The sequence below is a fragment of the Notolepis coatsorum genome, assembly GCF_963971535.1.
Source record: "Notolepis coatsorum genome assembly, chromosome: 13".
Taxonomy (NCBI): Eukaryota; Metazoa; Chordata; class Actinopteri; order Aulopiformes; family Paralepididae; genus Notolepis; species Notolepis coatsorum.
Genome location: NC_140177.1, coordinates 24,229,620 through 24,242,121, shown reverse-complemented (window position 1 = coordinate 24,242,121; position 12,502 = coordinate 24,229,620). Strand labels below are relative to the sequence as shown.

Below are 12,502 nucleotides of genomic sequence, written 5' to 3'. Positions count from 1 at the left end.
ACCTGTTACCAATGTGTGATACTGTGCTTCTACCGAACGTCAATAACAGCGTGAGCTAACGTTAGCTAGCCAAGTTAGCGACAACATCAAAGGGGTTCACCGGCACAACGCCAAAACCATTCTTCACCATTTTAAGACGGATAGTACAACGAGGGTATATATATATACACTGTGCCGACTTTAGTTTTCAGAGACAAACACGTGGTTATAAAGCATTCGGTGGGATATTTAGAGTTAGCTTTACCTGATTGAGAGTCATGAGCGCCGCCATGTTTCCTACTGTCACGGGAGTGCGCACACCCTTGAGCGGACACGCGCACGGCACCGGGAGTATTGACAGCTGTCAGAAACAAGTCATGCAGCTTCTGGGGCCTTTGGGGTCATTACCTTGCTATTCGGGTAGTTGCTGGGATCCAGATGTTGATAAAAAGACCACTATATAAAAAAAACACCAACTACATTAAAGGGGAACTATTTTACTATTTCTTTCACTATTTGGGCACTTTTACACAATTCCTGTGAGTCTATGGAACACCTAGCTCTGTAATATATATATTTTTTGTATTCATTGTTTTGTATTTCTAATCAAGTCCTCAAAAACAGCATTTTTCTACCCCAAGATTTCGAGCTGTTTTGAGCCTGGGCTCCTAAACCACTGTGCATCGTCGTGTTCTCCTGAACATTAACATGCAGCAGTGACTATATGACATCACATATAGGCACATTTTCAAACGACTCAGTTCAGTGAGGGTGAATATTGTGAGAGGAGAATTGGAAGAATGCGCCAATATGAGAATTTTGAGACATAGATCATATTAATATAAGTTCACATAGCTAGGAAACAATGCTAAACACTCAAAAAGGCCATTTATAAGATAGTTCCCCTTTAAAACTACAGTACTTAAAGCATGATATATTAAAAAAAACATTAAAAACCATGTGGAGCAGTTCTATAATATGTATATAAATAAGAAATAATAGTAGTACAGGTACATAGTATATGTACATCAGGTGGAAGGGGGAGTCTATTTTAAGTAGTCCAAGGCCTCTTTTATTTTCATGGTAAACTCGAATTATGGCCGTTTCATTTCCTTTTTATGCAGACATTTGTCGCCATCATGTGGACAGGTCCGTTTCATTAGTTGAGACGTTTTGACGACCGTATTGATTGATTGATTGAAAACTTTATTAACAGATTGCAGAATGGGTACAGTACAGTACAGCTCAATACATACAATTGTTAAGGTGATGCAGACCAGAGAAAGACTTTCGTCTTGTTTACATCAGGGTCCCCCATTTTCAATTCATCGTAACATATATGACATACATGACAGATAGACAGTATGACTTTCTAATCATTGCAGTAACGTGTGACTTGTCGACTTTACATTAGCCCATCTTCAGACCCAACTCTTAATCTAAATGTAGCCCCACCAGACAATAAAATAATAATCTAGCTAAAATGAAAATACAACAACTACAGTAACACAGCTGGCATGTGGAGTTATCAAGTTCCAAGTTAGCTTTTATTTGTCACATATAAAGTACATGTACATTACAGTGAAATGCTTGGTTCTGTATGAGCCCCTGAGAATGTGCTTCATACAGTAAAAAAAAAAAGTAAGTAAAAGAGGAATAAAGTCCCAAGACTATACAAATATACAATACACAACCTAAAGTACAACCTAAGTACAATGAAGTGCTGTATTTTGTGCCTACAAATTGTTTATTTTGATCATGGTTTGTTACACTGGAGTACAATCGACCTATTCTCATAGGTAACTTTAAATTATGGACTGCTGCCAGCAGTTGGGAGAACTAACAGCTGCAGAACTCTGAAGTGTCTGACTCTTAAAACCACCAACACCTGCAGACAACGTATGATCTTTATCATGTCAGTTAGGCCAGGGCACCTTGTGTATACCGTTTACTTTTACTCATATTAAATATTCAGATTCAAATGATTTGCCTATATTTATTGTAACATAATAATATAATCTGCACCTTTGTACTGTTTACGTTTCTCATGCTTTTATATTCAGTTAATTATATTGTTTAAACTGTTTATTTCTTCTCATATTTTTATATTCTGATCAAATTGTATTGCCTATATTTATGTCTTTCTACCATTACCCTGCCCATACCTGTACCTGCCCTCCCCCACAGGCTGCTATGACGCCCAAATTTCCCCAAGGGGGATCAACAAAGGAATATTTTATCTTAAATGACCCGGATCGCCAGTGACACCTTTTGAGCACGCCTCTAATCTGGTAAAGCGGGTATGCCAACCAATTGTCTTTATACAACTTTTAAAAATGGTGGTCACTAGATGCCACACATGAGGTTTAGTGCCTAGGAGTAGGAGGGGGGCAGTTTGAGACATGCAAATGGAGGTCATATTTATTGGTGCAAATGGTGGTCATACGTTATTTATATTGTTTAGTTTATCATATTCAGATCCAATTCTATTGCCGTTTTGTCTTACTACTACTACCCTGCCCATACCTGTACCTCTCCTCCGCCATGCTGCTATGACACCGACATTTCCCCAAGGGGATCAATAAAGGAATATTTTATCTTAAATTGTCCTGCGTAATACTACCCATTACCTACTAAATAAATATAAAGAAAACCCCAAACAATTTATAAATCCTTTTAATAAAACTTTGGTATCAATAACATTCTGTCCAATTAAAACAAGTGTTTGTTCCTAAGTGATGTACCACACAACGGGTCTACGGCAAAGTGTGTAAGTCCATTATCACTGTTAAGAATGGAATGCTGTTGAACCGTAAACTCACATTATCATGAGAAGAGAGACCAGGCTGTAATGACCCACATAATGATTCAAAGTAGAAAAAAAAAACTTATTCATTTACACCTCAAAAGGGATTAATTTATGTCGAGGGGGGGGGATTGCAACATTCAAAGGAATCTCATTGAACACACAAGGCAGGGCAGCACCAGAGAGAACAGCATGTTGTGGGGATGAATAACAAAGTCAGTGCTAAATATGTAATCAGAGTAACTTAACAGTACAGTAACATGCTAGTTTGGGGAAAACCCTTCCTTAGTACATTCTAAATTTGAAATGACGACTTTTCGGCCTTTAACATTCAATGGTTCAATGAGTCAAATTACCTTACATCAGCACAAGTTAAAGATGCTGTACGTGGTATAGTGGTTAAAATAAGTGCCGTGTACCTCTACATTACGAGTCATCACTGATATAGTGTCTGGTCAGTAACAGGTCTCCCAGTCTCTCCACTAAGCAGTAAACACAAAATACATGTTCTTTACTTTAACCAATCAGGAGAGCGAACCCTAGATATATATATATTTTTTTTTTACTTATTTCAAGAAGTCTTACCAAGCTAAATTTGCTTACTGCATTGGCAGACCATTTTACTCGTTTCAAGCACATTTTTGCTTGGTTTTTATTTGGAGTTCCCCGATTGGATAAAGTGGGAACGTGACACTAGAACACATTTTCTATTTACTGCAGAGCTGTGTGACCGGGAGAGAATCTGTATCGGTGACTGCTGTCTTGATTGAAAACTTTATTAACAGATTGCAGAATGGGTATAGTCTGTACAGTACAGCTCAATACATACAATTGTTAAGGGGATGCAGACCAGAGAAAGACTTTCGTCTTGTTTACATCAGGGTCCCCCATTTTCAATTCATCACATGTCGGGATGTAGAGCTATTATTTTAACATGTAGACCACTGATTTTAACAACAGAAAGACCACTCACAGCAGCTTTAACATGTCATAACTTATAAACTGACTAATGACATTATGAAGCCTGTGTGAGAAGTGAATATCGTCTAGAATATTGATATGTGGCTCTGAGCTGGAAAGCGATCGTCGTCATAATAATAAAGAGATTCTGATGAGGACAATTTGAAACGGTGGGGGGGGGGGGGGGGGGGGGGGGGTGAGCAATGTGTAAAACATTGGAATCTTTAATGCAATTCGGGGGGGGGGGGGGGGGGGAATGACATCACGTTCAAATGATTTTTTAAAAAGTCCATTAACACCCACTTGCGCCCCCCCCCCCCCCCCCCTCCCGGTTAAGTTTGCTCGCCCCTGTCGGGCAGTGTGTCCAGCTCTCAGGGAGTGGATGCATAGCAGCCACAATACTCCCCGAACAACACAGGACAGAGTGTCTCTTAACAGCGACAGACGAGACCGCACGGGGCTCCCTTTATAGCTCGTCTTTAGTCTTCACATCCTCCTCTTCTGAGAGGCCCTCCTCGGCATCCTCCTCCTCCTCTTCCTCCTCCTCCTCCTCCTCCTCTTCGCCCTCCTCTCCCATCTCCTCCTCCTCACCCTCCTCGGCTTCAGCATCTTGCTCCTTGTTCTTCACCTCCTCCTCTTTCCGCTTCTCGTCATCCTGCTCCTGTTTCATCTTCTTCTCCGGCTCCTGTGGGAAGAAGGGCAGACAAACGTTTTTTTTTTTATCCACTTTTTCCCCCATTTTCTATTTTTCTCCCATCCCAATTTTCATATCGTCCAATTCAACCCTCCCCTGTCTTTGAACGTTGTTTCTTGCCTCCCACAAGCCGGCTGCAATGTGGACTAAGTCATACATAGCACGAGTCCCCTCCGATACTCGAGGTAACAGCCGTCGCATCTTTTCACCTGCGCGGCTCGACCTTTCAGTGTCGGGGGTCTGGGCTTTGGAGGGGCCCCGTCCCCGTCGCTTCTTGATTCTACTGCGCAGGCGCACCAACCGACCTGTAGGAGTCGCTGTCCACAACGCCCGATCCCCACCCTTCAGTTTCCCTCCCCGTAATACGGCCAATGTGTATTATTGTGGACGACCAGCTAAACTGAAAGCAATGTGGAGAGCGGGGCTCGAACAGGAGGCATCCTGTTCGAGCCTAGTCTCCAGCATTCGTTGCGAGCGCCTTGCCCACTGCGCCACGTAGCCGCCCTAAGGGCAGACAAACGTTAAACAACAATGTTTGTTGAGTGCTACAGTCTTGAGTGTCTAGTAGTAAACATATTAGCATAGTAGGTAGTAATATAGGTGTGGTAGATTCCTTAGCAGAGTGCATACTAGTAAAAGACTACAAAAAGTTTTTCTCCCCAGTTTTCTTCTGTGTAAACGAAAATATTGATAAATAAACTACCTTTGTGACACCCCACGTCTCCTTTCCGAAGTCTTCAGCCTCCTTGACGTCATCAGTGATCAGGAAATTGTCGAAGATGGTTCCGGATTTCACCTGGGAACGAGTATGACCATGTATGAGACACTATTCCAACCTCACGGCAGCAATGTAACGGGTTCAAAAGGAACACTCCCTCCATCTTTATCCCCCATCTCACCTGCCACAGATCCAGGCCCAAGACGCCGATGTTGTCAAACTTGTAGACTGTGGCATCAGCGCTGTACTCTGGGTTATCAATCTCGGGGTGGACCCAGGCTCCCTTGTAGTTGGGGTTGTCGATCTGCTTGGGTTTCCATTCTCCCTGCAAGACACACGAAGTGGGGTTTGTTACAACACAGAATAGAAAATTCAAAACATTTAAATTAAAATTGAAGATTTGGAGAACGCCACATCTAATGCTGAAGGTACTGTAAGGGTGCATAGCTGCTTATTTAAAAGGGGAACTGCCGCCAAATTCTCAGTCCTCGCTCCACAATGGTGGAATGAACTTCGCACCAGAGTCAGGACAGCTGAAACCCACCCCAATTTTAACTAAAAACACACTTCTTCAAATCAATTAATACTAACCTTTGTACGGTCTTTTACTATTATGCACTTTACTGCCAAGTAGGGCTGGGCGATATGGCCTAAATATGATATCACGATATTTTCTGACCTTTCGGCGATACACATCACAATGTTTTTCCTTTTTTCCCCAAACAATTCATTATGAGGCTTACCAAGACAGTATTTGAGTTTGCAAGCGAACATTAAAGACAAGACTTTTTATATTATATATTAGATTTAGATTATTGGATTCTTAGATTATATATTTAGCATTTTAGCCTTTCGTTTTTTTATATTATATATTAGATTAGATTTAGATGATTAGATTACATATTATAACTATTTATTTATTTACATGTATGTATACATTTATTATTTGAACGGCTTAAGGCTATATCTGTACTTGATGTTTGTTTGTTGTGTTGCATACTTGAAATAAACTTCAATCAAATCAAACCCCCCCTCTTAAAAAACAAAAACCTGTGTTTAACCTAGCCATCTATAAAACATCATGCTAAAACTGAAACAAATGTCCTACTCCCCTAAAGAAAGAAATACATAGCAAACATGACTCAGTTATCCAATAGTGCTGCTGCTTTTTATTTTGTTAAAATCTTTTAGTTAATAAGACTAAAAGACTACAATATATATGACTACAAGGGCCAGAAGCCGACTTCATGACGGCTTCCTGTCCTCGCATTCCATTTCCGGTTTTCCGGTTAACGTTACATTTTCAACAACAGATTGCTGCTAATTAAACACTTCATGGAAACGGAGTAACGTTAACGTTATGTCGAGTTCATACGTGTAGTGTAGTATGAACTCGACATAACGTTAACATTACTCCGTGTCCACTGTTGCTGCCACTGTTGTGTCGCAGATGGATGGTACACTCTGTTAGCTCCGTAGCTAATCCGCTCATAGACTAATTTACCGATAGCAGTACCGTTAACGTCGGAGCTTACTCCTGGGTTTCAGGGGGCATCCCTAGCACTGAGCCACCGCCTCTCTGTCTCTGGCTAGGTGTGTGCGCTTGCGTGCGTGTATGTGCGTGTAGATGACGTAATTTGGGCAAGTGTGTGTGTGACTGACTTTTTCTTTCTGCGAGAGGGAGAGGCGAGAGGGAGAGGAAAGCATTTAGCACTGCGCTTGTAAGTCGCATCTCAGCCGCGGCGGCCTCTAACGCGAGGGCAAAACATCACGATATCCACGATACGTTTAAAAAGTGTATCGTTAATGAACTGTACCCGATATTTATATAATATCGTCATATCGCCCAGCCCTACTGCCAAGTAATCGACCTTGCCTATATTACTACGCGAATATGTCTTCACTACTATGCACTCAAGACTTTAGCCCTCAAGTTCAACACTGTTGAACAAGACAAACAATTTAGAAAATTGTGACAAATGATTTACCCTTAGCTGCCAAAGTTGTAAACTTCCTGCCGACTTTTGACCAGAACTTGTAAGTCGCTTTGGATAAAAGTGTCAGCTAAATGAATGTAAAATGTATATTATTTAGGGGGTACTACAACATGTTAGAAGAAAAGCCTGCACTGTACTCAGAGAATGTGCTTCAGACCTGTTTGGGAGAGTGTTGTCAAAATAATCTCGCCAGGCAGCTCAACAAGGAAATGATGGAGCACAAAATGACAGTGAAATTAAAACTTAAAGTTAAAATACATAATTCAATAATAGGCAGAGTGCCATTTCCTGGAAGATGAAAAGCTTCAAGTATTTTGTTTTCCAGTGTCCATTGATTTAGTGAGTTTACCACCAAAGGGAGGTTAGGACATCAGTGCAGCAGGGCTGGTTTTACTGCACAGTCGCAGCTCGATACATTTTGCAGTTACTCTAGTCTCAATGAAGTAATTTCCTGTCTGAAAATGACAAAATGTTGCCACCAATATCACCATTGCTACTCTCACTCAACCCTACACAACACTGGTAAGCATGACTTCTGAATCTGACAAGCAAATTGGCCAAATTGATGAGAGCACCGTTCGTCTGACGTACTGTAGCCTGTGTAATACAGTGCCAGCACCACTCAATTCTCTTTCTCACTCATCTGCCTTTCCAGAGTAAGCTTATTAAAATCAATGGCTGCCTACAGGAAAACAACCAAACAGACATTAAAGTTACACATGTCCTAGCTTTCAAACATTTACTCTTCCAGTAAAATGCTACCGAGCCGGTTATTGAAACAAGTATTTAAAGTTTTATTTTCGCTTTCATTCCGTGCTCCATTTATTTCCTCGTTTAGCTGCTTGGCGTGATTCTGGTGACGACGCTCTCTCCACAAGGTTTTGAAGCAGGTTCTCAGTGAATGTGCAGCATAGGTACAGTGCAGGATTTTTTTTCTAACATGTTGCAGTACCTACTAAATAATATAAATTGTCAAAGATATGTTAATTAGAGGTGCCTCTAACTTTTATTTTAAGATGCGATTACAATTAATATTTGACACAATTTTCTTTTTTTAAACTTGTGCATGAATAAATAAATAAATACACACATGTTTAAAGGTTCAATGTGTTTAAAGGAATCAAAATAGTTACAGCCCTAACAAGAGGTAATATTTGTCAACCTATGAACACACAATTCTCATAACACTAAGGGTTAATGATGACCTCCATATTCACACAGGGGCCATTTTTCTCTTATGTCATGCTCAGGTTGGGTCAATTGAGAAGTTGTCTAAACATCCTCTAGTCTAGTGCCTCCATCCTGCCATTCACCTGAAGTCTAGATTGCACAGAACAAAATTGTTACAAGCTTGTTGCAACATGGCAGCTTCCCTTTAACAACCACACATGTTGCTAAAACTCAACTACCCCCAGGGTTGTGGTTTTGAATGTCACTCTGGCTTAGTGAAGCAATTGCCAAACTGTTCCCATCAGCGACCCCAAAATAGATAATTTGAACCCCATTTGATACCATTTTGTCCTAGGGACCCCAACCAGAGAATATTATCAGAGATGATTCTGTGGGGGAAGTGCATAACGTTACAGGTGAACCGTGCAAACTATGATCAGAGCGGTTGTTCTTAAAAAAAAATATATATATAAGTTTTATTTTTTACTTATTTGTTCATTCACGTATATATGTTTAAGGAAACCATCAAACAGTTATAATTTCTTACACATACATGTGAAAAGATATGTTAATTTTTTTTATTCATAAACATTTATAATTTAGATTTTTCTCATAGCTACGAGTAATCGATTACTCACGCCCATCCCTAGAGCATACTTTTCTCATAGCTATGAGTAATCTCACGCCCATCCTTAGAGCATACCTAACCTTTGTTTACACCGTTTATTTTTCTCATATTTTTATATTAAGATCTAATTTTATTGCCTAAATGTATGTCTTGTCCATCTTGTACTCTGGGTTGGGAGTCATAGAGGGTGATGGTATAGCCTACCTTGTACTCTGGGTTGGGAGTCATAGAGGGTGATGGTATAGCCTACCTTGTACTCTGGGTTGGGGATCATAGGGGGCTCCCACTCTCCATCCATATCCACGTCCCAGTCTTCAGGCTTCTTGGCATCTGGGTCTGGAATGTTCTCAGCTTTGTCCCAGTCCTGGGGGAAAAAACACAATCAGTCAATCAGAAAACTCTTTCCGAAACGAACTCAAGATGCAATGGTCATCTAATGCTTAAGAAAGTATGATTTCTACAGAATCTGTATACTAAATCTCCAGGCTATCGGCGAACGGTGTGGTTTTAGAGGCCGTTTGTGACAGACAGGCTGACCCACCTCTGGTGTGGTTTTAGAGGCCGTTTGTGACAGACATGACCCACCTCTGGTGTGGTTTTAGAGGCCGTTTGTGACAGACAGGCTGACCCACCTCTGGTGTGGTTTTAGAGGCCGTTTGTGACAGACAGGCTGACCCACCTCTGGTGTGGTTTTAGAGGCCGTTTGTGACAGACAGGCTGACCCACCTCTGGTGTGGTTTTAGAGGCCGTTTGTGACAGACAGGCTGACCCACCTCTGGTGTGGTTTTAGAGGCCGTTTGTGACAGACAGGCTGACCCACCTCTGGTGTGGTTTTAGAGGCCGTTTGTGACCTCTAACCCTAACCCACCTCTGGCTTGGCATCCTCTGCGTCGTCAACCTTGGCGCGGTCGTCCCAGTCCTCGGGCTTCTTAGCCTCGGGGTCCTTGATCTTCTTAGCAGGCAGGAAGTCCCAGTCCGCATCCAGGGTGCCAGACTCCACCTTCTCGTTGTCGATCTTCACCTCGTAGGTCTGGTCAGGGTTCAGGATGAGCGTGTACAGGTGGGTCAACTCGTCATCCTGTCGGAAAAGGACAAGTCTTCAATTACACCATTCGGGACAGGGTGTGGTTGTGTGTGTGTCATCATGTCATTTACATAATCATCATCGTAGTCACCTTGCACTTGATCTCCTTCTTGATGAGGTGATTCTTGCCCTTGTAGTTAAAGATGACATGGACCTTCTTGGTGCTGTAGCCACAGATATCCGGACCTGTGTCAGATAAATACAACATTATGAGGCGATGTACACAGTGACCGCGAGTGGCCGACCATGACCACCCAGGAGCCAGTTGACCAATCTCAAGCCCTGCCATCTTTTCTCGATCCTCCCAATCGCGACCATTGCTTCCCTAGGGACACCGTTGGGAGGATTGAGAAAAGAGGGCGGGGCTTGAGACAGGCGCATTCAGCAAACACCTGGACCCCGTCTTGTCATCGCCATCACTTACCAAACATGATGTAGTACTGGGAATCTCCATGCATCTCGGTCTGATCCTGGTCTGAGGGGAAGACCTTTACGTAGCCACCACCGCAGTCGATCTTCTGCTCGTGCTTCACAGAAAACTGGACGACCAGAGTCTTCCCCTCATTGCTGAAGGGCTCGAAGCGGCCTGAGGTGGCGTAGAAGCGGGCATCCTGGCTCGTCTGGAGACCTGACGAAACGCGAAAGAAACATTGGTTATAGTTACAACAGGAATGTCTTCTGCCATCAGACCACAGAGACATGCTGTATCTGGACGAGTTATAGGATAATAGTGATAAAACGTACCTTTGTCTTTCTCAGCGTCTCCATAGAAATTGCCGGCTGTGAGTTTCCACTGTCCGTAGTCAGACTTGTGCTTGGAGCTCACCCAACGACTTTTCCATTCATCTGGACAGATAGCAATGCATCGAGAGAAATTGTTATTAAAATGGTACGTGTTGCACCTCCGTTTCCATTATGGGCTACTTCATGAAAGACATATTATGGTTATCGTGCTATAGCACAGGGGGTAAAATCGTCAAATCATTAGATAGCTCTCATTAGATATGATGGGTTCAAAGTGGTTTGGGTTCTGCTCGGGCCTCTAGCTAACGTCACTTGCTAACATTAGCCAGCGCCTAGCTAACGGTAAACGTCAGTAGCAGGAGCCAAATGACAAGCAAATTATTAAGTGTGTGCAGTATAAAACATGTAGCTGTCGTCTATATAGTATTTTTTGTTGTAACTTTAACCGGTTAGCATGGAATGAATGATCGAAGACATGATGCACGGTGTGCTGATCCTCCAGACAGTAGTACAACAGCATGAAGTAAGCATGGATTTCTCAAACTTACCTCCATCATCAAATTGTTCTTTGAAGTACACCGTTGCATAGACACAGTGTACAGTGAATATGATCGCGAATATACCTAAGATTTGCATTTTTCTTCTACCTCGGGGGCCTATGTTGTGTTGTTGATGTTGTCCTCGCTGACAGAACGTCTCACGCAGAAGGAAGAGACGGCGAGTTTGGAGTTGCTCGAGCGAACAGATGTCTGCCTCTCATTGGATGAGAACAGGGGAAACCTAAACCAATGGCGGTAGACCACGAAACAAACGCTCGTCCTCCAATAGGGTCCAGCTGCAGCGCCGGAGAATCCTCTCACTGGGCAAGCCTGTGGTACGCCCAGCCGCGTCTCTACAAATAGTAGCTCCAGTTCTGCAGACCCCTCTCTGATTGGTTGAGCTCCATTTCTGCAGCCCCCTCTTTGATTGGTTGAGCGAAGCCCCTCTCTGATTGGTTTAGCTCGTCATGTGGTAAAAGGCGGATGTTATGTTATCATCTCAAGAAGATAAAAATAAATGTACTACCAGATTCACGTTTATAACGTTATTTCGCGTGACTTGGCGGTTTATTCATAACGTTATGCACATTTCACAACACAGCCAGCTGTCTGAAACTGTACATTGTAAAGTTATATGTTTATTCACGTAACGTTATTTCACGTGACGCGTTCAACTTGTTTACACTCCCCACTTACTGAAACTGTACCATGACGCACTCCCCTGCCTTAACTAGACAGTTACAATGTAACATTTAGATTAACACAGTTAATGCCTAACTAGACAGTTACAATATAACATTTAGATTAACACAGTTAATGCCTAACTAGACAGTTAACAATATAACATTTAGATTAATTAACCCAGTTAATGCCTTAAAGCCCAACCTCCAGGTTAAACCCTACTGATCAATTATGGGTAGTTTACGTATATAATTTCATTCTTTATTTTTTTCCATTTGACACCGGAAATGCCACTCTGAAAGAGTTAAAAAGGTCCACGCACGAATAACATGCACGCGCAAATCAAAAAAGCTTATCAAACGCCGACGTCACAACAGGACAACAGGTGCATATTAATGAGCCGAATCTAAAAGCTTATCAGACGCTAGCACCTAGCACCATAGATATCTATATATATCTATGCCTAGCACGGCCGTGACGTCACTTCAGGAAACGTATGCCT

General features: G+C 42.2%; 2 protein-coding genes across 4 annotated transcripts in view; both read right to left on the bottom strand.

The window, feature by feature from the left end:
• Positions 1 to 288, bottom strand: part of LOC311239569 (epidermal growth factor receptor substrate 15-like 1) — a 56,015-nt gene extending 55,727 nt beyond the window's left edge. For all 3 annotated transcript variants that reach the window (XM_084327925.1, XM_084327926.1, XM_084327927.1), the window contains exon 1: positions 245 to 288. In XM_084327925.1, the coding sequence (XP_084184051.1) occupies positions 245 to 271 (27 nt within the window). In that variant the 5' untranslated portion in view covers positions 272 to 288. The remainder of the gene's footprint in view (positions 1 to 244) is intronic.
• A 3,757-nt stretch (positions 289 to 4,045) lies between these two features.
• On the bottom strand, positions 4,046 to 11,510 carry calr3b (calreticulin 3b). The gene is made up of 9 exons (XM_084327177.1): positions 11,329 to 11,510; positions 10,781 to 10,882; positions 10,461 to 10,664; positions 10,128 to 10,222; positions 9,821 to 10,030; positions 9,203 to 9,316; positions 5,339 to 5,482; positions 5,143 to 5,235; positions 4,046 to 4,430 (listed from the first exon to the last, which is right to left on the bottom strand). The coding sequence occupies exons 1-9, from the start codon at positions 11,414 to 11,416 to the stop codon at positions 4,212 to 4,214; spliced, it is 1,269 nt and encodes a 422-aa protein (XP_084183303.1). The 5' UTR covers positions 11,417 to 11,510; the 3' UTR covers positions 4,046 to 4,211.
• Between the last annotated feature and the right edge of the window lie 992 nt (positions 11,511 to 12,502).